Source organism: Chiloscyllium plagiosum, unplaced genomic scaffold (genome assembly GCF_037043375.1).
Source record: "Chiloscyllium plagiosum isolate Xiang-an unplaced genomic scaffold, Cpla_swu_hap1 HiC_scaffold_48, whole genome shotgun sequence".
Lineage (NCBI taxonomy): Eukaryota > Metazoa > Chordata > Chondrichthyes > Orectolobiformes > Hemiscylliidae > Chiloscyllium > Chiloscyllium plagiosum.
In genome coordinates this window covers 6,001,341-6,029,268 of record NW_028270186.1, presented here as the reverse complement: position 1 = coordinate 6,029,268, position 27,928 = coordinate 6,001,341, and the positions used below count along the sequence as shown (strand labels likewise).

The 27,928-nt window shown below is 43.8% G+C and overlaps 1 protein-coding gene across 3 annotated transcripts in view; it reads left to right on the top strand.

Moving 5' to 3' along the window:
* gfpt1 (glutamine--fructose-6-phosphate transaminase 1) overlaps positions 1–27,928 on the top strand; it is a 72,244-nt gene that overhangs the window by 29,164 nt on the left and 15,152 nt on the right. The window contains exons 8-17 of one of the 3 annotated variants that reach the window (XM_043681253.2): positions 1,306–1,385; positions 3,038–3,082; positions 5,945–6,050; positions 6,388–6,551; positions 8,822–8,917; positions 12,605–12,702; positions 16,327–16,447; positions 18,038–18,195; positions 21,714–21,828; positions 24,448–24,575. In XM_043681253.2, the coding sequence (XP_043537188.1) occupies positions 1,306–1,385; positions 3,038–3,082; positions 5,945–6,050; positions 6,388–6,551; positions 8,822–8,917; positions 12,605–12,702; positions 16,327–16,447; positions 18,038–18,195; positions 21,714–21,828; positions 24,448–24,575 (1,111 nt within the window). Of the gene's footprint in view, positions 1–1,305; positions 1,386–3,037; positions 3,089–5,944; positions 6,051–6,387; positions 6,552–8,821; positions 8,918–12,604; positions 12,703–16,326; positions 16,448–18,037; positions 18,196–21,713; positions 21,829–24,447; positions 24,576–27,928 lie in introns of all 3 variants that reach the window. The other 2 variants (XM_043681252.2, XM_043681254.2) reach the window with 2 other exon arrangements.

Here is a 27,928-nt window from a genome sequence, read left to right as displayed (position 1 = left end):
TGACAGTTGGTTTATTAGTCTCATTAGTCTCTGAACAGGTCAAAGCTCTTACATAAACGACATAAAACTGTTTTTGTATTTGCGTTAAATCTTACTTGTGGGTCCAGTGTTGAGAATGGAAATTATCAAATGAGAGGCAGACAGCTTAGCCTCATTACTGACTTTTCATCCCTTGTGCAGCTCATGTGTTTCATTGAGAGAATGTGACCTCTCTTGCCCTCCCTGAGGCTTGAACTGCTGATCTGATTGGCAGTAAAAATGAAATGCTGAGATTTCCGAACAATCATGTGAGATGGTGAGAGGCTTGGTTTAGTTTTGAAATAATGGATACTGTAACAAACCTGCGAGAGTCATAGCAACTGCTTTTTATCAGTCTTTTTTCTGCACATTGCCTCGGGCTTGTCATCTTCTGACCCCTTTATTGTTTAGTTCCATTATCTTAAGAACAAATGTCACTGTTTAAACCCCTGTACTCGTTATATTCTAAAGCATTACTTGAGGCATTCTAACTAATCGCCATTTTTTATTTAAGTTATTGTTCCCATTAGAGTTACAGAAATACATCTGTACTTAATTAGCCAGGATAACCATGAAAGAGTCTTTGTTTAACTGAACTTTGTGCTCAGTTTTCTTCAGGGTCAACAGTCAACGTTAAGATTCCAATTAAAGCGTTCTATCATTCAAGTAAACTTGCTCTGCATTTAATTCAAAGTTAACAGGATTCATTTAAATGTGCTGAAACTATTTGAAGCCCACATACGTTCATTGAGAACTTCAAGAGCCCATTTTGCTGAATTGGTGCCATTTGATGCGTCTCTGTTTGGTTTGAATTCAGTTTACATGCCACTTTTAATCAAAATAGTGCACCATGAAGACTGGAAATGCTACATGTTTCTGCAGTCTTGTTTGTTAGCCATGCAAAGTGGTGCTGGTTCCAGTATTTATGTGCACATGAATTGATACACTCTGTATTTCGATATATATAGGATGCAATTCGTTCATATTGAGGCATGCTCCAGTTGTGTACACTGTTATTGTTGTGGCTTTTGTTGGATTGTAATGTTTGTCCTCCCATGGCTGTAGCCAAGACACTTACTCTTTCAGACTCGAGGACAATCACTGCATTTCACTGCTGTGGTGCAGTCCTCATCTGAAATCACTGGGTTACTAACTTTCTCATTTGCTTCTCCCCCTGCTCCACTGCACCCACCCCAAAGGTGCAGTGGATGAATAGCCTACTCCTGTTCTTATGTTCTATGTCGTTTTGTCATCAGTAATTGTTCATCTGTTTCTTTTCTTTTTCAGGAGGGGAGGCCCTCTACTGATAGGTGTGCGAAGTGAGCACAGATTATCCACTGACCACATCCCTGTGCTATACCGTTCAGGTACAGGAATTGTACTGACATTTACAAGCTATAGTCTTCATCATGTTCCAGAATCCTTTTGAGTAATTCTCCTTAAGACATTCTGTGGCCTAATTCAGAGGCCACCTTTGCCCTTTGTACGTGACGCATCCTTATTTTCGTTTAAAGAGCTTTATTTGCTTCTTTGGGCTCCTCCTTGATTTCAATACATGTCATACTACATCCTGGTTGTGAGCAAACACCTGGTATGTTATATACTTGCAAGATGGATGAGGATAATTGCTGTTTGACCTGCCACCCCTTGTAGAATTTGCGAGACTTTGTTTGCCTAAAGTTGGGAAGTTTGAGGATTCGATATTGACTTTGGGTGTAGTGGGATTTTCCTATGAGGAGAGGTTGATTCAGTTGGGCCCGTCATCATTGTTGATTTGAAACATACAAGATACTTAAAAGGTTTGACAGGATCAATGCAGAGAGGTTGTTTGTTTTTACGGATGTAGAAAGCATCATCTCAGATGAAGGGGTCTTCCATTTAAGACAGAGATGAGGAAGGATTTTTTTACTCGGAGGGTAGTGAATCCATGAAATTTTTTAAAGCAGAGAGCTGTCAAGGCTGGGTCATCAAGTATCTTCAAGCCTGAGGCAGACAGGTTTTAAATCTGTAAAGGAATCAAGGGTTATGGGAAAAAGGCAGGATAAGTGGAGTTGTGCTTTATCAGACCACCCATGATCTCATTGAAGGGTGGAGCTAATTTGAGGGGCTGAATGGCCTACTTCTGCTCCTACATTTAGTGAGCATTTATGACCCACATCTCAGTATCCAGTCACAGCAGTGTCTCGTAAATGAAATTCAGAGAGAGCACTATTTTTTAATCAGGGACAAAAAAGGAAGCTCAGAATTGTTGCCATTTAGGCAAGGTCAATAAGCCTCCATCATACCCGGTGTGGCTCTGTTCAAGAGGAATTCCAATCCCACTCTCCTCATACTTCACTGTGGCTGTATATATTTTGTTTTGTTTTTCATTTGACTCTCCAATTCCCTTTTTGAAAAACACAAATGGATCTGCTTTCAATGCAGTTCAGAGTTTGACTGCTTGCTGCTGAACAGCATTTTTCCTCATGTCTCGTCCTTTGCCAATTGTCATCAAGACTTCTGTTATAAGTACTGCTGTTTCATTTGGGGCACAGTGTTGTACAGCATTGCTTTTGAGTTCCAAGGTAGTTATGTGAGTTTGAGAGACAATCTTAACTGAAGAAGGTCAACTGATGTGAGAGGCCTGGCCTAACAGCAAACTTCCTCAGGGTGACAGGCAAGTCTTTGATGACCTACCATTTTCAAAAAGTGAAGACAGAAAATGAAGAGAGGAATTATTCTCTTATCAGTGGCATGTCCTTGCTGCTGGCATTTATCCAAGTCTTCAAACAGGTCACCATCACATTAGACAAGGCAACCAGAGATTATTCACATTCAGTGTTTTGTTTCCTGTTGGAAATGTCAGTGCCAAGCCTCCCTCAGCAATGCAAGGTACTCCGGCAAGAGGATGACTCTCCACGGTCATCCCGAGTGTGGCCAGGGCCTCAGCAATGCTCTTGCTTGCAAAAATTTAAATTATCTATCAATTGGTTTATTTGTGGTCATGTTTTACTTTGATTCTGTAACTTTACAATTCCAGCTGATTTTAAGAAGGATGGAAAATCAATGGAATCAGAAAGCAAAGGTTTAGGTCGAGTATTCAACCTTGGTTTACCTTGTATATCTTGTCCTGTTACTTGATGTTGTGAAACTTGCCAATCATCATGGAGGATTCAATGAGCATATTGGGGCATTGGTGCTGCTTCTCTGTTTGATGCCTTTTGTGCACATCTCATGTCTCACAAAAAGAAGTGTGGCCAACACTTAACAGGTCTGGCTGCCCGAAATCTGCCTGACTTCCTGAGCATTGCTGGCATTTTTACGTTTCCATTTGTAGATCCCGAACACCACCCCACCTTCCTAGTTAGGACTGATTTGGACAAAGCCCCATCCTTGGAGCTGCAGAGTACACCTTTGGTGTTCATGTTTGTTTCAGTGCCGTGACATGGAGTTCTGACAAAGATGGCCATTGCAATTTGGCATTTGGCAGGAAATTCCAAGATAGCCCTTGGCTTGTTGCAAGTCAAGATAATCATGCCCCATTTCCACTTGGAGGTGGAACTTGGGCTGACGTTTGGAGCTTACATAATATTTTTCCAAAGCCTTTAAGCAGCACTGTGTGCATCCTGTGATGTAAATGGCACAATTGTATTAAAAAAAAACAAGGCCAGCACGCAAGTCCTGTAAGCCACGTTTCAGCGCAATCCTTAACTGTGTTTTTTAAACTGACACCCACTGCCCAAATGCTGCTTGACCTGGTTTCCAATGACCCAGACTCGTGCTCTCAAATCCCCAACCCCAAAGGGCTTCATCTCCTGGAAAGCAGCACCAACTTTTGTTGACACTAAATCGAAAAGGAAACATTTGGCTTATCTTGAGTGCATGTCTGTCTTCCTTTCAACTCCTGGACAATCACAATGTAGAATTAGAATGCTTAGAGCGATTGTATTTTGCTTGAATCTCATTATGACATGGTGGAAATTCTCATTTCCTAACTCACCCTTGTCCTGTTATCTGCACTGGGGAGAAGGATGTCTGTTTATTGCTGATGATCGACTGTTCGCTTGTTTGGTCTGGATGTAAATCCGATGCATCTTCCCCTGTAATGTGAAGCTGTATATTTGAGTATTTGATTAAATGACTGGAAGAAAAATAAACGAAATGCAGAACATTTTTGAAATGGAGCAAGATTCATGTCCAAAGGAATATGGCTGCCAAGGCCAGAGGAAGGTGTGTGGTTTGTCAATCTCCTTTGCAAAAGGGTTTGAGGACAGGAATGAAGATGTCTTGCTGAATTGTCGAGTGCTTTGGTGAGATCACACCTGAATACTGTGTGCAGTTTTGTTTCCTCCTCACTGAAGGACGGACTGATTTGCCAGCAAGGGAGTGCATTGAAGGTTCTGGTTTGGAGGGATCGACCGATGAAGAAAAATTTAGGACACTGGGCCTTTATTCTCTCAAGTTTAGAAGAATGAGAGATGATCTCTTTGAAACTTATAAAATTCCTTTGGGACTCAGCAGTATTGTTTCCCATTACTGGGAAGTCTCGGATCAGGGGAACACTCTGAGATCAAAGGGCAAGTCATTTTGGACTGAGAGGAGGAAGATCTTCATTCTAGCTGTGACTCTTCGGACTTATCTATCCCAGGGTGGGGTGGAAGCTCAGTGATTGAGTACGCTCAATACCGAGGTCAATAGATCAAGGGTCTGAGTGACAGTTTAAGCAAGCTAGGACTTTTTTCTTCAGAGCATAGGAGACTGAGGGTGGATCTTCTCGAAGTGAATAAGATCATGCGAGGCATGAATAGGGTGAATGCACTCAGTCTTTTTCCCAGGGTTGGGGAATCAAGGACTAGAGGGTTAAAGTTGGAGGGGAAAGAAGGAAAGGGATCCTGAGGGGCAACATTATTACACAGAGGGTGATACACATATGGAATGAGTTGCCAGCGGAAACGGTTGAGGTGGGTACATTAACAACTTTCAAATGGCATTTGGACAAAGACACGGGAAGCAAAGGTTTAGAAGCGTATGGGCCAAGTGCAGGGATATGGGGTTAGTGTGGATGGACATTTTGATCAGCATGGACCAGTTTGGGCCAAAGGGCCTGTCTCCGTGCTGTAGGACTCTATGACTGTATGAATAGAGTTGTAGATGTCAGAGATATTAAGAGATACATGGGTTGTGTGGGAAAATGGCACTGAGGTAGAAGATCAACTATGATCTAGTGGAATGTTGGAGCAGACTCAAGAGACCAAATAGCCCATGTTCCCAATCAGGGAAAGTGTCTGTTTCAGCTCACATCTTCAGCACTCATAATGCAGAACTTCACCTGCCAGGGGTTCATCTGCTCACTCAGGCTGTTGTGAATAATCCCCTGGGACTGTTTCATAGAATATGAGAGTTATTCCCACTGTCCTGGCCCAGACTTACCCCTCAATTATCATCACCAATCGCAGATCTTTCTGATCTGGTCACTGGCAGTGGGAACTTTTTGTGTGCAACTCGACTGTTCTGTGTCCTGCTTTAAATGTAGCCACTCTTCAGAAAAACAGGGCCGTGAAGCATTTTGAGATATCTCTTAGTCATGGGTTGCATGATATGAATGGAAGCTTTTCTTTATGTTGAAAAGTTCAAGTTGTTGTCAACAAAGAACAGAAACTGCAATTGTCTGACTATTGCTTGTGACCTGTTTGGAGGCTGCATTGAGTCTTATTTGACAAAGGCCTTGGAGCAGGGTGCTTACACAGGGGTGAGCAGCAAAGGTGGTAATGGGAAAGTGGGAAGGATTCAAATGTTCTGTTTCATTTCCACTGTCGAGAAATGCAGTCTGGTAAAGAATTGAGGATTTCCTGATGAACGTTACAGGGGGAATGCAAGGATCAGGATTTCTATTATTGTTTGACCCTTTGGCCTGAATTTGTTGATTCTGATGTCCTACACTCAACAGGGAAGGACAAGAAGGGAAACTGCAGCCTTCCTCGTACTGACAGCACCACCTGCTTGTTCCCAGTGGAGGAGAAAGCCGTTGAGTACTACTTTGCATCAGATGCCAGGTAAGCAACAACGTCCCAGTGAGCTGGCCAAGCTCTCTTCAGATGTCTGTGGCAGAACTGCAGCACAAAGGGTCAGTGACCTCAGGAGTGGGTCTGTGGACTTCTGAAGTGCAGTGGACAGAGGCATGAGGTTTTGACTAGAATTGTGTTTATCCCTTAGTAAGATTGAGTGGTTTGGGGCTGAAAGTGTACGAGCGGGCTCTGCCTGGTTTCTAGGAAAAGAATACAGGATTGGGAGAGTGTGAGGAGGTAGTGGTATCCACTGACATGTGAAGCAGCAGACTGTGACCATGTGGAACACTGCAGCCTAATGTATTGTCATGCTCACATCCAACAGTGCTGTGATCGAGCACACCAATCGAGTGATCTTTCTGGAGGATGATGACGTGGCAGCCGTGGTAGACGGACACCTCTCCATCCACCGGATCAAGCGCAGAGCCGGTGATCATCCAGCCCGTGCCATCCAGACTCTACAACTGGAGCTTCAGCAAATCATGAAAGGTATGGATGGCTGGGCTCTGCAGCAGCTGCATCCTGGAACCTTAGTTGGTCCTGCTTCAAAGCACGATTCTTTGAAGTTCAATGACACAAGTGGGACAGTGCAGCAGTGGGCTATTTGGCCCATTGTCACTTCACCGACTCTCTGAATGAGCAGTTCCCTTTGTGCTATTCTCCTACCTTTGTCCCATAACCCTGCACATTCTTCCTTTTCAGACTGAAGTCTAATCACATTTTGAATTCTCGTTTTGAACCTGCCCTCCACCACGTTGTCCTGCTGCATGTTTCAAACCCTGTGCCACATTGTGTGGGAATGACTTCTTTTACTAATTATTTCAAATCTGGTACACACTCCTTCTCAATCCTTTCATGAGTGTGAACTGTTTCTCCCTGTTTACCCTTGACTAGACCTTGCATAGTTTTGACCACTTCAACCCCTCAGCATTCTCTTCTTCAATGAAAACAGCCCATTCTACCTTCATAACTGAAATTCCCCGATCCCAAAGCCATTCTTGGAAAACCTCTTCTTAACCGGGGCCATGAGGCTTGAACACAGACAGTGTCCCTCAAAAGGTTGGGGAGCAACTGTGGTGAGAAAAACAGATAAGGTTTCAGATCCATGTTGCTGTGCTAGTCCTGGGTGCAAGGATAGCTAGGCATGACCTCTCAGTGATAGGCCAAGAACAATGAAAGAGCAGCAGTAGAGGAGACACCACCGAGGAGAGGAATCTCCTCTCTGTCAGATCCAGCCTGCACCTCCTGTCTGCCTGTGTCTCCTCCTCACTTCCAACATCCTCCTTATCCTCAGGCAGTGGGAAGGGGAGCCACATCAGCAGCGCTTGATGGAGGCCATCTGGGCCTGGGCTGCTGCAAATGTCACCACCTGCACGTGTGGGTGCTGGGGGATTTGGTGATTCGGAGATGCTGGTGTTGGACTGGGGTGTACAAAGTTAAAAATCACACAACAACAGGTTTAATTGGAAGCACACTAGCTTTCGGAGCGACGCTCCTTCATCAGGTGATTGTGGAGGGCTCGATCGTAACACAGGTGGGATTTGGTGGAATGGACAAATACTTTGCTCAGAGTAACCCAACTGGATCACAGATAGCCTTTAAGGCAGGATACCTGCCACCCTGAGCATGGGACAGCCTAATGTGTGACTGCACACCTGCCAGCCTTGCGTGCCATGTGGTTGTAAAGACACGCAACGCAACAGCTGTCCGAGAACGTGGCTCCCACTGCCACCTTCTCGAGGAGAGTTAGGGATGGGCAGCAGACGCTGCTGTTACTGCGTCCATGCTCATCCTCACAGTGTTTGAGAAAAACTCTGCCAAGTTCGGATGGGTTTTATGTGCAGCTTTTGGAGCTGACAGAGAAGAAACTCTCATTCCATCAGCCTGGGTTGGAGTTGATCCCAGGTCCAGAGGTAAACAGCAAGCATGGAACTGCCTCTCTGGGCTATAATGCTGTAATAAATACCTTGTGTCCCGATGGAAAATGATACCATCTGTACCATTTCAATATTTATAAGTTCTGCCAAATTGTATTTCATTTACTTTTCTGATGGAGTAAGTTCACATCTATCAAAGTTCTGTTTCTCTTTCACACTGATTAGGTTTCTGGTTGGCCTGGTTTGTTGGCACATGTACCTGAACGATAAAATCTACTGATGTGTCCTGTTTTCAGGACTGCATAACCTTTCAGTATTTATGTACAGCTTTCCTCAGGTTGTGTATAGAGAATGCCTATCAGGGATCAGTGCACCACACAAAGCGCTTTCCAACCAGATTATTTTAATGCTACACCAGCAGTTTATACCTGAATGGGCTCGTTTAGAGATACTGTCCCTGGAAGCAATTTAATCCCGGTCAGAGCAGTTTCAAATCGAGAAAGGGGCTGTGGAGTGCCTTGCAAGATCGTGGCCTGTCTCAGAAAAACCCAGAATGAAAAGCACCTCGATCAGCGAAAGAGATAACTGCATTAAAAGAAATCAGATCAGTAATGAGATCATAACAGCATCATATACTGATTCTAATTCTCCCAATAATTCAACAGAAAACAAGTGACCTGACTTGTGATACTTTGGTGACCATTGAGATATGCCGACTGTGTACACATGATATTGCCAGCTTCAGTTGCTAATCTGGAGGGGCTGGAGACAGACTGAGCCATATGAGTAACTCACCATTCAAATCAGTTTGTGCACATGGTGGTGATAATGTAATGGTGTAATTTTTATCTCATTTACCGACCCCCTGCATTTTATTAACAGGCAACTTCAGCTCCTTTATGCAGAAAGAAATCTTTGAGCAGCCTGAGTCTGTTCTCAACACTATGAGAGGAAGAGTCAACTTTGATGACTATACAGGTAAGAAAGTTTAAGAGCAGCTTTATATTCAATTTTATATTTCGCTGTGCACGTTTGTGAGCTGTTCATGTGTACTGAGGTGTGAAGTCATGTCAATCATTGGAAAAACGTAAGCCATACAATCCATTGAGTCTGTTTCATCTTGCAACAGGGTCATGGCTGATCTGATTTTGGCCTTAACTCTGATTCGTTGACTGTCCCCCCATACATTTTAACAGCCTTGGAGATCAAAGATCCTTCGAACTTAATGTGGAATGTGAATGATGCAGCCTTCACTGTTCTCTGTGATTGAGAATCCCAAGGGTTAATGCCACTCCAAGGGAAGGCTTTCACCCTCACATCTATTTGAAAAGGAGACCCTGCTTCTAGGTGACACCAGGAGAGGAAATATCATCTCAGCATCTTTCCTGTCAAGTCCCCTTAAAACCCACATGTTTCGTTTTTCTAAAATCCAACAAACAGAAGGCGAACCTTTTGTCAGCAAACAACCCCAGTATCCCAAGATTCAGCTCGGTGAATCTTTCCATTGCAGGTCCCTTCAGTAAGGAATCGGGACTTCACGTTATACTTCAAGTCTAGTCTGCCAGTGACCTCTTCAGGACGGAGTATTTTTCGGCTCCAGCTCTCTCTCAGCACTTTGCCATCAAAACTACTTGGTGTTTGTGTACGCTAGTCTTTTGTGGTTCATATGCAGTGACCGGGAATCATTGATTTAATTTCAACCAAGTTGTCCGCTTGCTAAGAAAACGGAACTGAAATTGGCCTTGCCTCCCTTCTGTTCGACACTGCACAGAATGCTAGTCCTGTGCTGAATGTCCATTTAAAAATTGTGTTTTTGTTCCAGGCAGCATTCATCATGACACATCCAGACAACTTTTTAAATGATTACGGGGGTGTAAGACAGTTCAGCCTAATTCATTTATTCAGAAAATTCCCAGAGTCTAATCATTGAAACTTGCCATTCAAATGCAACATGTATTGTACAGGATTTAAATCCTTAAGCCTGCTCTGTAATAGAATCAATGCTGATATAGTCAATGTACTTGCCCTTTCCTCAAAAATTTTGACTTATCTTATGGTTCCACCTGATGGTCATACTGGACAGGTCATATGCCAGATTAAAATCTGGCATCTTAGACTTGAAGCTTTATTTTTCATGTTGTTAATTGTTGAGGTCAGGCACAGAACATATTTACAAGACTTCTGAATTTATAATTCCAAAGAAGAACAGGAACTGCATCTCACAAGTCAAGACCTCTTGGGTGGTATATTTCAAATATCAGAAAGAGACAATGATTCATCCCTTTGCTCCCAGCAACACCCTTTCAGTCCTGAAATCTCAGTGAAGAACACCTCCATATCTTGTTTTATGCTTAGCTGACAGGGCTATGATTGGTTCCCATCAGTAAGTTGCTGTGCATTCATTGTATGTTGGTACCTTAGTTCATGTCACTTCCCAAGACCCAAACTGAGCTCACTTATTACTAAATGAGGTTTCCTCACCTCATCTCTGTAAAAGCTTTGTCGGATGCATCCCTATCTAACTTTCAGACCCTTCTGCTTCTGGCTTTTTTCTCAGCAATTTCAACTCAGATTTCACTTTGGGACCTGTCCCCTCCGCTGACTGTTTGGAGACTGTTAATGTCAGCACATCTGCTGTTTTAAGGACCTGCTTCTGGCTCCCTCTCTCTCTGTCTCTCTGTCTCTCTCTCTCTCTCTCTCTCTCTCTCATGCTCGTAAAACCCAAGTTGTAAAAGCCACGTCAGCAAACACCTTCGCCTTGATCACCCCAGGTGGCTTCCTGGTTGTTGACCTGAAGTCAGAGTTCAAATTAACTTTCTGACCTTTAAAAAAAACATCAAATCTTCACAGAACTACAAATTGGAAGCCATTTTATTCCCCCCACTTTTTGTTCCATCAAATTTCTCTTTTCGTAATACTATGAACCTTCCCAACAGCTGAGGTTAACAAAATCTATCCACCTCCATTTTAAACTGAACAAATGATCCAGCAGGAATTGCAATTTGCAACAGAGATTTTCAAATTCCTGCCACTTTTTACATGTGCAATTGCTTCTTACTTCATTCCTGAGGGTCCTGACTCTGATCATGTTTCCTGGTATGGCATTCCCCAACCCAGTGGAAATTGGTTCTCTCCATCAACCCCATTAATTCCCACAATATCATGACAACTTCAAACAAGTCTTTTAAATTCCAGGAAATTGGACTTTATCATTTCCATTGCAAAGCATCTTGTTTGTGCTGTTCTTGCTGACAACAATCCTCAGTTTCCCTCTGGCTACTTGGAATATGTCTACTTGACCCTGATCTCTCAATTCAATACACTGCAGTGGTAATAAAGGGGAAAGTTGCCAGTACAAAAAACAAATTGTGAAGCTTGTTCATTTCTAAGAAAAAGGAAGATGAATCCCTTGGCCGGGAATCTTGATTGCAATTCCCATCAAGAAGGGAACAAAAAATCCCTTGAAAGGACTGCTCAGTGCAAAAGCAAACAGAACAAGCTTCCTTTTACCACTGTTATGGACCAGGCCAGACCCCCTCAAAATATTTTCAGTAGGTAGCCCAGACCCTAATTTTTTCTTATTTTAAAAGTCTATCTGAAGTACCGTGTTACAGATGCGATGCGACTGGTCAAACTACTCGATGTTAAGCAAAGGACAATTTATTTAAACACTGTAATTAAAATACAAACAAAGAAAGAGGAGTTTAGAATAACTTAACTGTTGGAAAACTTAATCAAATAATAGATATGGTAACTGTTACTAATTGACTGTTGCAATATGGCAACTTCTCGTAAACACATCCGTTGGTAAAAAGGCAAATTCAGACACAGATTCTCACATCTCATTCAGGAGGAAAAAACATCAAGAGAAAATTCAGAGGAATTGCAACTAGGAGACATTCGCTGAAGCTTCCAACTCTGTTGAGACCCCAGTAGCTTCTGATGCCAAACCCAGAAATCTAGATCTGTGAAATCTGACCACACATTCAGGCTGTTAAAAAAATGCAAGGCCTCCCAAGCTGTTTAGTCAAGAGGTCACCAGTGGCTAGTTCAGCGCCCCTGCCTTACAATCTCTTTTCAAAAAGAAAGGACAAAATAACCTCTCAAAGTGACAGGATTGTCACACCACTTTCAGACATTGGCAGTCCTGCCAGATGCTGCAAGTCGAGCTCAAGATGCAGAGAAGAGCAACAAGATTGAGACAAACCTCAAAGACTTAAGCTGTGTCATGTGGAATAAAGCCAGTTTAGGAATGGTGTGGGTGATGGGGTGAGGGGGATGGCGGTTGTGGTTGGAGAGGAAGGTAAGGGGTTGGGTTGTTTACGGTGTTGAGTGTGATGAACTGGTTAAGGTGAGCCCAGAGTACTGTTTGGTGGCTTACAGACAGACAGAAATTTAATTTCCTGGCGTATAACTTTCAAATGGATATGAGAGAAATAAGCTTTATTCCATTGGAATGCCTGACCATTCAGAAGCCAGAAAGATGTTGGGGATGTTAAGATGTAGCTGGATGCCTTTCTAATTGAGTTGAAAGGACTAAAGGCCATCTCAATGGGTTAACTTTCCTTCTGTTCTCTTTGCCTGGGATTTTTTTATGTCATTGTTCCAGTTGAGCCCACTGTTGAAGTGCAAGTGAGTGATGAATCTTTCTTTTTCCTTTCACAGTCATTCTGGGTGGCTTGCAGGATCACATCAAGGAGATTCTGAGGTGCCGACGTTTAATCCTCATCGCTTGTGGGACAAGTTTTCATGCTGGTGTTGCTGTAGGTTGATTTAACTGGTACATATTTTCAAATATAGAGATTGACACTGTCACATGTTAGGAATGGCACTTGTCAAAAAGCAGTGAAAGAAAAATTTGCTATTGCCTTTGTCTCAGTTTTACATTAGAATCCCTACAGCATGGAAACACACCCTCCGGCCCTACAAGTCCACACCGACCCTCCGACGAGTATCCCATCCAAACCTATTCGCCATTACACTATGTTTGCCTGAACATTATGGGCAATTTAGCATGGCCAATTCACCTGACTTGTACGTCTTTGGATTGTGGGAGGAAACTGGAGCACCCAGAGGAAACCCACGCAGACCCGGGGAGAATGTGCAAACTCCACACAGGCAGTCGCCCGAGGCTGGAATCAAACCCAGGTCCCTGGCGCTGTGAGGCTGCAGTGCTAACCACTGAGCCACCATACCTCCCTCAGTTAACAAGAGGTGAATTTTGCACTCTGTAGTTTGGAACCTGTCACACACAAAACTCGTTCCCCATTGTGTCACTGAGAAAGTAGACCATGTGATCCATTTCTGAGCCACCTTGAATAAAATAGTTTCCATTTCTGTCCTATGCTGTTGGTTCATTGCAGCTCATGCAGTAGACAACGGTGCAAACTATGTGATCCCTGGGGAAAAAGACTTAGGTTTTTGCAGTCCCTTGCTGAGCCTTCACATTGGCCCAAAGTGATAGCAGAATAGAACAAACCTTGAGCAAACATGTAGATTTTCTTTCAAGTCACAGCTGTCTGTATATCGTTATTATGTATTTAATTATTTGAACCTCTCTTTCCATTTCAATTCATTGGCATTTTCTTCCACTCAGACACCAGTTAGTTGAAAGCTTTCTAAGTTGTGCTCTCTTGTATAAAAGCCCTCCACCCCCATGAATAGTATTCTTGTAACACTGTCCTGGTTTCTTGTTGTCTCATACCCACCCAAATACGGCAAGTTCAGGGTTCTTGTTAATTTGCTTTTGCAAACTTGCCCTGTTGTCACGAACATCTGAGTAACATGTTCCATTGCTCTCCCTTAAACTCTTGATGACCACTCAACCAGTGCTCAGTTCCAATCATTATGACTTGCTGTGAACTTTACCTTCATCCACTCCATCTTGTGATCCATTCCCTTCTTTCAAAATACTCCTTTTTGACCATATTTTATCCTGTGGCCTGACACAATCTCTCCAGCCTAACAGTAACACTCCTTGCCCCTCTCCAAGTGAACAACGTTGAAAGAATGCAGACAGGGACAAGAAGGATAAGCCGGTGAACCTCAGTGAGTGCTGAGGTTTCTTTTCCTGTCAATGAAATTTCCTGCAGTGTCTCACCTTCAGCATTATGGGTTATCTGATTTCTCAGCTTCCCATAATAACAGCCTTTTAAAGAAATGATGCAAATCCACAAAATGTTAATCTGAAAAAGATGGAGGTGACCATTGAGCACACTCCGCATTGACTGGGTTATCTGCCTGTGTCACACCACTTCTGATCCAGAGTCAAATATCAGGGGCGGTACGATGGCTCAGTGGTTAGCACTGCTGCCTCACAGCACCAGGGTCCTAGGTTCAATTCCAGCTTTGGGTGACTGTCTGTGTGGAGTTTGTACATTCTCCGTGTGTCTGCGTGGGTTTTCTCCGGGTGCTCCGGTTTCCTCCCACAGTCCAAAGATGTGCAGGTCAGGTGAATTGGCCATGCTAAATTGCCCGCAGTATTAGGATCATTGGTCAGAGGGAAATGGGTTGGGTGGGTGACTCTTCGGAGGGTTGCTGTGGACTTGTTCAGCCAAGTGGCCTGTTTCCACACTGTAGGGAACCTAATCTTGGTTTTTGATGTGTTAAGTGAAGCGAAAGCAACAGAGAGTCTGAAACAAGGTTTGTCGTCAAAAGCACCTCCCAGTGGATCACTTACTTTCAACTCATTTTGGTGTTAGTTTGGCGAACTGGTAGCCATGATTTTATTCAGCTGATGCTTTGTTGTGGTATTGAGAGGTACTTCTCTTCTGATGAATCATTAACCTGAGGGCCAACTGACTGTTGAAAAACAAAACCTGCAAAATGGTGAGAGAAGCCAGTGCTGTGGCCAGTCCCTGGGATCATCTTGTTGTCTTGCTTGTAGTTTGTCAAGACTCATCATGTGCAGTTGTTCTGTAGTAACAGAGATGGCTTGTCATTGGCTGACAAATCATTCCTTCTCAGTAAAATATTGTTGTGCTCACTGCTCTTCAAATGACACACAAGGTTTTTTTTACCCTATCTGCTAACACCAGAGGTCAAGAGACGAGGCCGAATGATCTATTCTGACAGATAACTGTTCCTTTTGAAACATTGTGGGACCCCGCATGTTTTTGCTGATCCTTTGCTTTGTTTGCTGCAGTGATGGGTCTGTTTTTGTCCACTGGGAATATTGTGACTGCTCCCCAGTCATGTGCGGTTAAATGCTGGCAAGAGTACAACCTGAACAACAAACAAAAGTTGACCAATTAGCTTAAAACCTATCCATTCATTGCAAACTGCCCTTTCAGTATTTCTGAGGACCAAGTTCTCTGTGTTCAGACCCTTACCGAATGACTGTCTAATTAAGCTGATTATTTGACTCATTCTGTGAACTACTGCCGCCTCAGAACAGCTGGCGGGAGGACAACAGTCACTGCGTGCCAAAACCTTTTGGTACTGTGAGCAATGATTCCTGCTCAGTGCAATCAGAAGAAGAAACAGCAGAAGAGAAACAGGTTTGTTTTCAGTGTGTTCTCTTCGGAGATCAATGGGCAAGACCAGTTGCTGCCTTCAGTGTGTTCTTGTCTTGATGAGTGTTACTTAGAAAACCTTGGGATGTATCCCACGTCCCTCCCATGTGTATTGCAAGGCCCCATCGTGTTTTGTTGCTCTCCATGAGAATCTTCCTGCCATCAGTAATCTCTCCTCACCCCTAGTATTCTCCTAACCTTTCTTCCTTGTGTGCATATGTTGTTTAAATACATCCCAGCTCCTCCTTGCGATAGTAGGTTCTCTATTTTCATTCGTGGCTCGGTGTAGTTTATCCTGAATTCCGTGTGAGGATTTGCCAGTGACTGTTTATGTTTATGATCTCCATATCTGATCTCACCAGGAAACGAAAACATTTTTGTCAATGGCCATTCTGCCATCACTTTAAAGACAGGCAGAGGATTTCTCATCCTTATACAAAACAAAATACAATGGAACTGGACATATGAAATGAAAAGAAAGTGCCAACAGTACGCAGGAGATATGGCCATAATTGAAGGGTCGTGTTCAACCTGAAATCTTTGCTCCCTTTCTTTCGCTTCACGAGTATTTGAGCTTTTTTTGCATTTACTGTTTGCACCTCTCTCAAGAAACAGCTGAGAAAATGACTCACATTGCCAATGTCATGAAGCAGAATATGAACATGGCCCTTTAGTAATCATTTTGTACTTTTTGTTTGTTAAGACTGACTGTGAATTGAGGAAATGGTTAGTGCTGATTCAGGTGGAATTGAGTGATAGACTGGCCAAGGGTTCTGAACCTGGTTTTGTCCTCCTGACCCCCAGAACGACTTGGGAAATATTTCTTAAATACAGGAACTCGAGCACTTACTATGTTTTTCTGTGGGTTTGCAGACTCGACAGGTGCTGGAAGAACTTACAGAACTGCCCGTCATGGTTGAACTTGCCAGTGATTTTTTGGACCGAAACACTCCAGTCTTTAGAGATGATGTCTGCTTCTTCCTCAGCCAGTCAGGTACTTCATAATGACAAAAGCTACCGTTACCTGCATGTGTGGTTTTTTTTCTCTAACTTTAAAAACATCACTTCAGTGTAAATTGTTATGTCAGCTTAGTGAGACATATATGGATATGAATGCTCCACAGTGACTTGTCAATTACATCGCCAGTTAAACCTCCTTTCAAGTTAATTTTATTCACTGTGTGCAGCGTCAAATCATAGAATGCCATCATAAAGGCCATTTGATCTGTTGTGCCCAGACTAACTCACTGCAAGAGCAACGCATCTCATCCCAGGTGCCGAAAAAACATTTATCTCCGCTTTCTTTTCTCAAAGTCTCGAACTTTTTTGTAGCATAATTTCACATAAACTTATATTTTTCTCAACTTTGGGGACTAATGGGGAATTGATGGAGAGGTTCCCAGGCTGTTGAATCATATCCTGAATTCTCCTTCCACGTCCAACAAGTCGGCAGCCAAAGCTTGTGGTCCAGAAGTAGGGGTGTGACCACTGCACCTCAGGACCTCCTGCATGCACACTCAGGCAGTGCACTGCAAATGAGAACCACTCGCTGATGAAAAATGTTTTCCCTTCTCTCACCATAGCTTCTTTGCCCCATCACCTTAAACGTTTAAATCTTAAGGCAGAATATGATGTAAATCTTGTTGGCAAAGATCACAGGCTGAAATTTTCAAGGTGTTGACAATTCCTGCCCTTGAACTATAACTTGCATGGTGAGTTATTTTACTTGGCAGTATACCATTGTGAGAAACAGTGCGTTGGGATTCTACTGTGTGAAACGTAGCAGACAGCCTCATATATTCCGATAAAATCCCCCTGTTGCTGTATTTCAACTTGGGCATCAAACCGGGTGGAATAAATGTGCTAATGTCTCTGTTCTAATCACACTGACAAAGTTGTAAATCAATTGTGTTAAACATTGCTCAGTTAACAGTATCAGGACAGGCCATTCAGCCTCTCTTGTGTATTCCGGTCCACGGCTAATCTGTACTTTGACACGATCTACCTGCCTTTGTTCATAACCCTTCCATCAAAATTCTCCGAAGTTCAGGTTTGAAATGTTCATTTCAACCTCAGCCGGTCCAGTTTTTTGGAAGCAGGCAAGTTGAAATTTCCACACCCTTTTTGCTGAGCAGTGCTTTCATTAATCACCCATAATAGACTGGCTCAAAGTGTTCTGGGTTGTCTCAAAAGAGGAATTAATTTCTCTGCATGTTGATGCCTTAATCGTTTTCGTCAGCTTTAATCAACCCTCAACCTCCAAAAGTCAATGAAATACATGCCAAACTTATGCAAACCTGTCTTCATAATGGAAGTCTGGCATTGAATCCTGGCATTGTTCTGATAAATCCACCCCTTTCAAGGTCAGTTTATCTTGCCTGAGATTGGTGCCCAAAACTGAATGTAACACTCCAGATGGAAAAGTGAATAGAATTGTTGCCAAGTCCCAACATGATAATTAAATCAGAATTTGACTTCTTGGGTCGCTACGTCAAGAGCCTTGCAAGCGTTGTGAGAAAAATGGATGGAGGGTTTCACTGTGACTGGTTTAACAGCCTCATCTCATTTCTTTGTTAATTTTCAGGGGAAACAGCTGACACTCTGATGGCACTGAGGTACTGCAAGGAGAGGGGGGCCCTAACCGTGGGCATCACAAACACGGTTGGTAGCTCCATCTCTCGAGAAACAGACTGCGGTGTCCACATCAATGCGGGACCAGAAATTGGAGTCGCCAGCACCAAGGTAAGTCGTTAGCGTCAGAACAGTCACTTCCTCATCGTTTCCGTGGCTTGGATTTTTAACTGTGATTTCTCTGTTCATCTTGATTCGGGCAATTGGTTTGTCCAGTTATACAATATGTGTCTTGGATCAGAGCTTTTACCCTCAGAGGAGGCAAGACCCTCTCTGACTTGCCACCTCACATCTGGAAATAATTATTGGGAAGCCTGTATGCACAAAAACATACAGTGACCCTTTGTGAAAGCTGCCTCTTTCTGCTGGGGCCCTCTGTGCCTCTGGCCAGAGAAGCATTCTTCAGTCATGAAGTGAGGCAGTACTTGACAACCAAGCGTGATATCTGCTTGTGCAGCCCATCCCAGCTGAGCCTGGTCCTCTGCACAGCCAACTCTGCAGTTGTATCCACCCTAGCTGCCTGGCTCTGGAAAGTTGAATCGCGGTTTGCCAAACTTGCCTGCTGACAGTTTTGCTGCTAACTTTCGGTTCAGGCTGCCCTGCTTTCTTTGTGTCCAAAAGCTTTTCACGACTCACTTTCTTTTTTCAATGATGTGAGCTGTGGTACAAGAGTACCCTCAGTTGGTGTGGATGTGTCACATGTCTTCATTCGTGTTTACTTTATCCATAGACAATCCTTAAAAGTGTAGATTTTTAAGGGGCTCCTATCTTGGAGAAATGGAAACTGGTTAAATGTAATATAAATGAGAATGAGAGCAGGGTTCTGGCTTGGTTCCCTGCTTTCTATCCACCTCCCCCAACCACACGCACACACAGTTGCCCCAAGTGAGTAATAGGAGACAGCGTTTTCTTGCCTAACTCAGAGCTGACAGAGTGTTTGTTTGTGCTGGAATTCTGCTTCTGCTTAGCTCAGATGGTGAGCAATGACGTCAGCAAGGCACACTTCTGTTAGTTAGTTCAATCCACTCCAGGCCTTGATTGTTCTCCTGAGACATTGATGGTGGAAAGCAACTGGAATCTGTCAGGGACGAGGGATGTCGGGGAGTGGACTGGAGCCATCGGTGAGAGTTGATTTAGGGATTTGTTGCTGCATTTCTGCATTCTTCTGAGTTCACAACAGCCTGATCGCTTTTTTTGCAGTATATAAACATGGTTAATATCACATTTACCTCGTGGTAGCTGCAATTTGAGACATGTGTAAAGGAAGTTGAGCAATTCCATTTATCCCTTTTTAAGGCCTATGTCTGATTTCATTCTTGAGCTCTGATTATGGCACTGATCTGGCTGCTGTGATGTGAGTCACTTTAAGAACTTGTGGTTTCTTTTACTGTTCATGTTCATTACGTTCCACGGTTGTGTAATTCAATAGTTTGTCATTGCTCTAATTCCTGAGGCTGCTAGCTGTGTCCCAAGGGTAAGGCAATGAAATCCTGTCATGTAGCCTGCAATCTTAGCCTTGACTGGAAACGTGATTTAATAGCACACACAGCCTGTGACTGTGCAAGTGTCAGTGGCTGATGTACTTGATATCACAGCCATAACCCATTTCATCTGGGACATTACAGTTCCACTGTGGTCAACAATTTCATTGAAGCTGTTCCACGCACTCTGCTTTGGTTTTTGAGTCCTCCTGGCTGGCATGCATTCTGCTGGTGCAGTTATCTTTTTTAAGGTTTACTTTGTGAGGTTCGAGATTGAAACAGAAGATGCTCAGGAGATCAGGCAACCTCTTCTGAGCAAAAGCGCACATAGAATTGTTGCGGTGCAGAAGAAGTCCCATTTGGTACATCGTGCCTGCCCTGACTGTCTCAGCACTTTAACTTAGGCCTACTCTCTTGCATTTTCCCGGTTGTCTCTATTCAATTAAGCGTCCAATGCTGCTGTTTAGAGTATCTCAGTTGTATCTGCATCTGCCTTACTTCCAGACATTCATTCCATACCTTAACCATTCACTGTGTGAAAACATGTTTTTTTGCCTCATACTTCCTTCTTTTGCAAAACACATTAAAACTGTTCTCAATCCATTTCTGAGCAGGGAACGATTTCTTACTGTACACTTGGTCTGGACCATCATGTTTCCACTTTTCCAGTGTTTCCTTGCATATAAAGTGTGTCGTCCTGGAACCATCCCGGTAAACCTCTTCTGAAGTCTCTCAAATGCATTTCCATCCTTCATATATTGTTGCACTAGAACTGCATAAGCTGGTGTCTCATCCACATCCATCATAAACTTCTGCTGTTGTAATCTATGTCCCTGTTTCTGAAGCCTAGAATATTGTGTACTTGACTCTCTGGTCTCCGTCTGTCCTGCCACCTTTCATGATTGACTTAAACATCCACCCAGGTCCCTGTGCTCATGCACACCCAGTACACTGACTCCCCAAGTTCTTTGTAGCAAAGCACAACACCTAACTTTGACTGCATTGAGCCTCATCTGCCACCGAACTGCCCACTCCACCAACTTGTCAATGTATTTTTTTTAACTTCTGCCCTGTCCGCCTCACAGTTCAACCAAAGTTTGAGTTGTCGGCAAGCTTTGAAATGGTCCCGTGTACACCGAGGTCCAGATCATATATTTATATGTACATCTGTATCAGGAAAAGCAAAGGTCCCAAAACCCGACTCCCAGGGAACTCCATCACAAACCTTCATCCCACCTCAAAAATACTCGTTAACCATGACATCCATATTTGCCAACCCTCAGCCAGTTTTAAATCCATGTTGCTCCTGTCCCTTTTTATTCCAGGATGTATAATTTTCCCCTCATGTCTGTTGTGTGGCATTGTATCAGACATCTTTTGGAAGTCCACTCGACCACAAATACAGAATTAAACTCATCAACCCTCTCCGTTACCTCTTCAGAAACTCCAGCAAGGAGCAATTCATCCTTAACAATTCCATGTCTACTCTTTGGAATGAATCCACCTTTTCCCATGCGGTGAATAGTTGTATCGAGACGTTACCCCACACTGAGGTTTCGGGGCCCTGATTTTCCATCGATCAGAAATCATTGTGACTCATTTTCTCTTCCAAACCTGCACTACAGAGAAAGAGGACCAAACCTGGTGGGTGGCATGATGTGCTTTGTCAGGGGGCTGCTGTGAACGACACATTCTGACAATTGGCGACACTCTGCATCTCTTTAGTGGCAAGTCCCCAATGCGTAGTTCCAGGAATAAAAACAGCAAGTGCTGGAGAAACCCTCCAGTCTGCCACTGTCTGTGGGGAGGGGAAAAGAGTTGACATTTCTCATGCACTACCATCTCCAGAGATGCTGCCAGACCTACTGAATTTCTCTGGCGCCTTCTGTTTTTATTGTAGTTCTACCGCATCTGCTTTAATTCAAATAATCCCAGAGTTTGGGTCCTCTGTGCTGTCAAAAGGTGTCTGATAAGATGAAATCAGTCCTATTTATACATGATTGACATGTTGAAGTTATCTGACTGCTGTTGATTGCCTTGTAATTTTCCAGAACCCTCGAGTTGGGATTGCTATTTTCTGAGCACTCTTAAACCGCATAGTGGTTTCTGAATTTAGCCAATAACTGACTCCCTTTTGTTTTCACCCAGGCATACACCAGCCAGTTTGTTTCTCTTGTGATGTTTGCACTCCTGATGTGTGAAGATAGAATTTCCATGCAGGAGAGGCGAAAGGAAATTATACGAGGTTTGAAGGCATTACCAGGTCAGCATTGGCACTGTTTATCATGTGAAATAAAATCAGATGTAACCTTGTCCAAAAATATTCTTACCGAAATGTAAAATCAAACTACGGGATAATTATTTTATGAAACCAGAAAGGACAATAATCTGCATTTACAAAGCACCTTTGATAAACCTTTTGTGCTTTGCCCTCTGTGAAATTATAACTCCCCTTCGTTTTTTTGCCAAATCTTTTACATCCACCCAAGCGTACAGATGAGGTATTGCTTATCCTTTCTTTGTCATGCACTGCCCAGATTTGGCAACTGGAGTCTGTCATTCAGCTTTTTGATCCTGCCCCGCCATTCAATATAATCATGGCTGATAGAACACTTCAGGGCTCTTTCCCAACTCTTATCACATAACCCTGTACGCCACTGGTAGTCAGAAGCGATCAATCGCTCCCTTAAATGTACTCAAAGACTAATCTTCCTCAGCCCTCAGGGCTAGAGAGTTCCAAAGATTCACAAAGTATTGCATTCAAGAAAACTCTTACTCCTCACCTAAGGCCTCAGAGGACGTTTGTGCGGATGGCACAGCTTTTGGCTCAAAGGCAAGTGTGCTTCCAACTCAACCAAGACTGACACAAATAAAGTAAGTTTGCAGATCCTGCTTTGCTTTACCTGATTGAATCAGCAGACTTTCCATGTGTTCAACACTGGAATCATTTCCAGGATGTGTTTATATTTTGTTTGCATCTCAAAATTCAAGTGCATCACCTTCAAGGTTTGACATGAAAGCAGTGACCAACAGTTCCTTTCATCCAAGAAGACAACCTCTGAAATAAGGCAATGTTCTGTGTCCGAACTGCATTAACACAAGAATAACAATTTCCCATGCTTCCTGTGTACTATCACCGAAGTGCATCACCTAGACTGAAAAATGATTCCTGTGAGCATGACGAAAAGAATAAAAGTCATACAGTCTAAGGGCCGTATTTCATGGTGCCTAAACAGCTATGTCAGGCCCATCTTCATATCCCTTGATTCACTCAGTGGCCAAAAATATACTGTTCTCCAGTGTCACTGGTTGAGGAATATAGAAGCCAAGGCTAATGTCCTGGGAGAAGAGATTCAAATCCCACCATGACCGTGGTAAATTCTGTATTCAATACAATATCTGGAATTAAAAACTACCATGGTGCTGACTGTGTAATCATTGTCACTTGTCATCAAAACCCTTCTGGTTCAGTGATCCTTTTCTGCCTTCCTAGCCTGGCCAGCCCTTCAAGTGATTGCACTCCCACAGCAATTTGGTTGAGTCTTAACTGCCCTCCCAACCGATTGAGCATGCCGCTTGGTTGCCAGCAGTGATTGAAGAAGGCAGCTGACCAGAGCAGTTACATTCGATGGGCACTAACTCTTGGTCACATCCATGTCAGCTGAATGAATGTAGTAAAGTCTGCAGTGTGCTCAACAAGCTGAATTTAGACACGTTTGCAATAAGGAAGTGTGAAGATTCTGAACCCTCAGTTCTCTTTATCCTTGCATTGGCCAGTCCCTTATCCTGAGAATATAAATTTTGACACTTTAGCCAGGTGAATCTTGGCATCTCAAGCGCTTTGAATATTTCACACATTTGAATGAGATCATGTCTCATTCTTGCAATTCCAGGAAATGCAGGATCATTCGGCTCAGTCTGTCCTCACAGCACAGCCCCCTCATCCCGGAAATGTGCTTCTCTGTGGCTCAATATAAAATCATTGACAAAGGGTTGTTTCTGTGGTCAGTCTGTAGGAGAGCAACAGCCACATTAGCACAGCTCAGTGAAGGGAAGACGGCGTGGACGTCTGCTTTCTAGGATCTAGCTTAGTTGCCACACCCTTTGTTCTGTTTACTGTGGAGTGTCTTGTCTGAACAACAGGACCCAGGTAAGGCATCAAGAGGAGGCCTGGCATTCAGAAAACACAGTGTTGATTTTGGAGAGATGTGCAGAAATAGCAATTGGAAAATCCCAGACAGAATGAGCAAATGCTGGAAGTGAGCTGTGAAACTATGAACAGCAAATATAGATTTGCATTTCAGGTGGGAACGCTCCATGTGAACTGGTGAGTGGGAGATAAGAGACCCTGGAAAGAACTCACTAAATAGGATGGCAAGGGCAGATTTGTCCTCCCTTCATCACTTCTAGTTTCCTGGCTAGCAGAATGTTTGCAGTTTCATTGTAGATTCCGAGTTTTTAACCATGAAGCAATGCCCTTGACTCAAGTCTGGTGTCCCCATAATGACACTACAGGTAAGTGAGTGCATGTGACCTCTGTACATGTGCTTCTCCAAATCTCTGGGTTCCAATCTGGTTGAAGTTGCCTGCCTGCGAACAGTCTGTTGCACTGTGAAGGAGCATTGAGGCAGCAGAATTTTGTCTCAATAATCCGAGGAAAGGTTTTCCTGAATGGTTCTCTAATTTTACTGCACGCTGCAGCCAGACAAATTCTTTCCCCTCTCTCCCTGAAATTTTCAAAGGAATGAAAAGTCAACTTGTCATATTTCCAGGAAGGGATTAACCACGGGAACGACAAATTGAGGAGGTTTTGGAAATGAATGGGAGAAGTCAAATTGTTTGATTTAATCCATGATTTTCATCTCTCTTTATCTCTTGTCAGACCTCATTAAAGAAATCTTAACTCTGGATGAAGAGATACAGAATTTGGCGAGAGAACTCTACCAGCAGAAATCGGTTCTCATCATGGGCCGTGGCTATCACTACGCCACTTGCCTGGAGGGGGCGCTGGTGAGTTGCATGTGCTTATCCTGATTGGGTTTGGGAAAATCTTGCAATCAGCCCGACTGTCGGTGGACAAGCTTTGCAGCCTTGCTGGCACAGAGCACTGATGCCACTGCACCCAAACTGCAGTTCCCTGTACAAGTGTTGCTTTGCATCTGTGTAATGGAGTTTGACAGATACTAGAGTTTCACACTGCTCTCACGAACAAGTTTTCAAGGTGGATGTTGTAAAGGGAGGCCAGACAGCACAGATGGATAATAACTACCCTCTCCTTAATCAGCCACATCTGGAACTGGATACTTGGGCCACTCCAGAGAGATTCAATTAAGGTTTTTCTTTCCCCTGCTCGTGTCTGGAAAATTGTCTTTTGAATAGAACACCCTTTCCTTTCAAACAAATTGAATTTTTGCCAGTTATTTTTGCACAGCTTGCAGGGCATTCCAGATGTTGCTTTTGCCACTGTAACCTGTAATTTAATGCAAAGGGCAAGGGAATGCAAAGGAAGCATCCTTTCGTTTGGCTGTTAACTGCAATTTGTGGTGAAAATGTTTGCAGGACATGCCACCAGCACAGTACAGTACAACCTCGATTATCTGAACAAGATCTCCAGGTCCCGTAAAAACGGCATTAGGCAACTCAGCATTCAGTTATCCGTTAAACAGCATTACGGCGTGCTTGGCAGATAACCGGCACTTATAAATTACTGCTTGTCTGCGATCAGATTTGGATAATCGAGGTTCTACTGTACTGTAACAACAAATGTGACTGACAGAGGAGGAGTAGCGAGGACGCAAACGATCACTGGAACAGAATAAAAGAAATGATCGCACAGGCAGGACAGAAACCCATCCAATGGTTTTTGTGCTAGTTCTTGAACTGGGGCAATCCATTCTGATCCTATCTTCCCTGCCCATTTTCCATCTCCTGTTCATATTCTTCCCAGTGAGGTGCGTTTTTCTCCCCCCTGAGGCTGGCAGGCTTTGTTGGCATTTCTCTAGGATTGTGTGTCTTACACCATGCCTTGGAATTGTTGGGATGTTGCACACCATGGTTCAGACGAGGTCGAGCTGGGAAAAGCACACTGTGTTCTCAGGCACAGTGAAAGCTGTTCTCCCTCCACGGAGGCTTGTTGTTTAATTTCATTAAGTCAATGGCAGAGAAAGAAATGCATAGTCCTGTGGTATCAAAATGAAAGTTACATTGATTCCAAGTGTCTTGAGATGCACGTTAAGTACATTTTGGTGGCCGCCCATTCCTTGGTGTGGGAAAGAGAGAGAGAGACAGAGCTTTGGCAGGGTGCTGTTTCTGCCTGCTGCATTGATGTGAAAGCATATTGTTTGAGATTTGCCTTTGGATGTTGAGAGGAGTGGATCTCACAACAAGAGTGGAAATGACATTTGGAACAAAGGAGGAGTTAATTGCACAGGCCATTGTCATTGAGTGAACAGCACGGTGATGGATGATGTATGGGCAGGTGACACATGGGGCATGACCTGGTGGAGACTTGATGGAAGCTCCACGTCTTGAGCAGATTGTCATTTATTTTTGGTGTGCTCTGATCGTCTCTGTAGCCACAAAGCTTGAAAAGAATGGGAGACAAGAGGAAATAATGATTCTGTTTGCAGCCAGTTTGGCTTGCAGTTGATGAGATTGTGGTGGTGGGGAGGGGAGGTGATACCTGTGTATGTAATGGTCAGCTGTTTGTTATTCTGGGCACCTTGTCCTGTTCAGAGCACAGAGGCGTCAGCGGCCTCACCTACTGTATTCCCCAGCTTGTGCCATCATGACAAATCCTTGCTCTGAAGTTGGACACAAACAACCCATGTATCCCTTTGCTCTGTGCTGCTCGATAGCCAGTCTCAAGTGGGGCTACCCAGAAGGGTGGGTGGTTCATCCACGTCGAAGTCAAATAATCCAGATGCTGGGAAATGGAAATTAAAGCAGAAACTGTTGGGGAAACTCAACAAATCGAGCAAAAAATGAAAGAGTCATCATGGACTTGATACTGGACTCGAAACGTTCACTCTGTTGCTCTCTCCATTGACACTGCCTGAGCTGCTGCAGTGGTTCATCCAGTTCTTGGCCCTACCTTGCTGCTCTATTTCAACCAGAGGGAATTCCAGCTTAAAGTCTAATTACCACAGACAGAAAAACAAAAGAAACAGAATCAGAAAATGAGCAGGTTGGCCCCTCGAGCATGCCTGACTATTGAACAAGATTGTGATTGTTCTGACGGTGGATATCACTGCACTTCCCCGCCTGTTCCCCTACCTAAACCTTGGACTCCCCTTGTAAATAAAAACCTTGTCAAACACATAATGCACCACTGAAGTTCTCGTTTGACAGAAGGATTGACATTGTAAAAATCCTTGGTGAGGCTGTGCCTTTCTCTGCAAAGAGTTAAATCAGGTACTCAGATTAGAAATGGACCATTCGGCCCACCCAGTCCATGGTGCCATTTACTTCCATTCTTCCGTCTCTAACTCAAATCAACCTTTTCCCTCATCTGCTCACTTGGCCACTTCTGAAGTGCAGCAATGCCATTCAGCTGCACCACTCCCAGTCACAGTGAAGGTCACTTTCTCACACTCTTTGGTGAGAGTGTTTCACTGTGAGATTTCTTGGTGACTATCTCAGCTTGCTCTAGATTTTCCCAACAAGCCTACTTTGAAAGACTGCGTTGTTTCAGGTGGCTGTTTCTGATTTTACATCAGAATATGACCGGAAACTCAACTGGACTTGCCACACCAATACAGTTAGAAAAAAAACCTGCAGATGCTGGAAACCAAGATAGACAAGCAGGAGGCTGGAAGAACATAGCAGGCCAGGCAGCATCAGGAGCCAACAGCCCGGAGGACTCAACATTGAGTTCTCCAATTTCAAGAAACCTCCCTTGCCATCCTCCGCCTCCCTTCCCAGCCCCTTCCATTCCTCTAATCGACCCTTTCAGTTACCAACTGGATTCATTCTTCTCATTGACCAACCAAGTCATACCCTCTCCTGTGTTCGCCTATCCCTGTCTCACCATCCCACCATCTACCCATCCCCTTTATCTGCAGCTCCCTTTACACCCACCCCCAGTCCTGAAGAAGGGTTACACCCAAGACATTGACTTCTCCACTTCCTGATGCTGCCTTCCAGCTGTCCACATCATAACAGTGGCTACAAGAGCAGGTCAGAGGCTGGGAATACTGTGGTGAGTAACTCCCCTCCTGACTGCCCAAAGCCTGTCCACCATCTACATGGCACAAGTTGGGAGTATGATGGAATACTCTCCTGTTGCCTGAGTGGGTGCAGCTCCAACAACACCCAAGGGACTTGACACCATTCGGAACAAAGCAGCTCACTTCATTAGCACC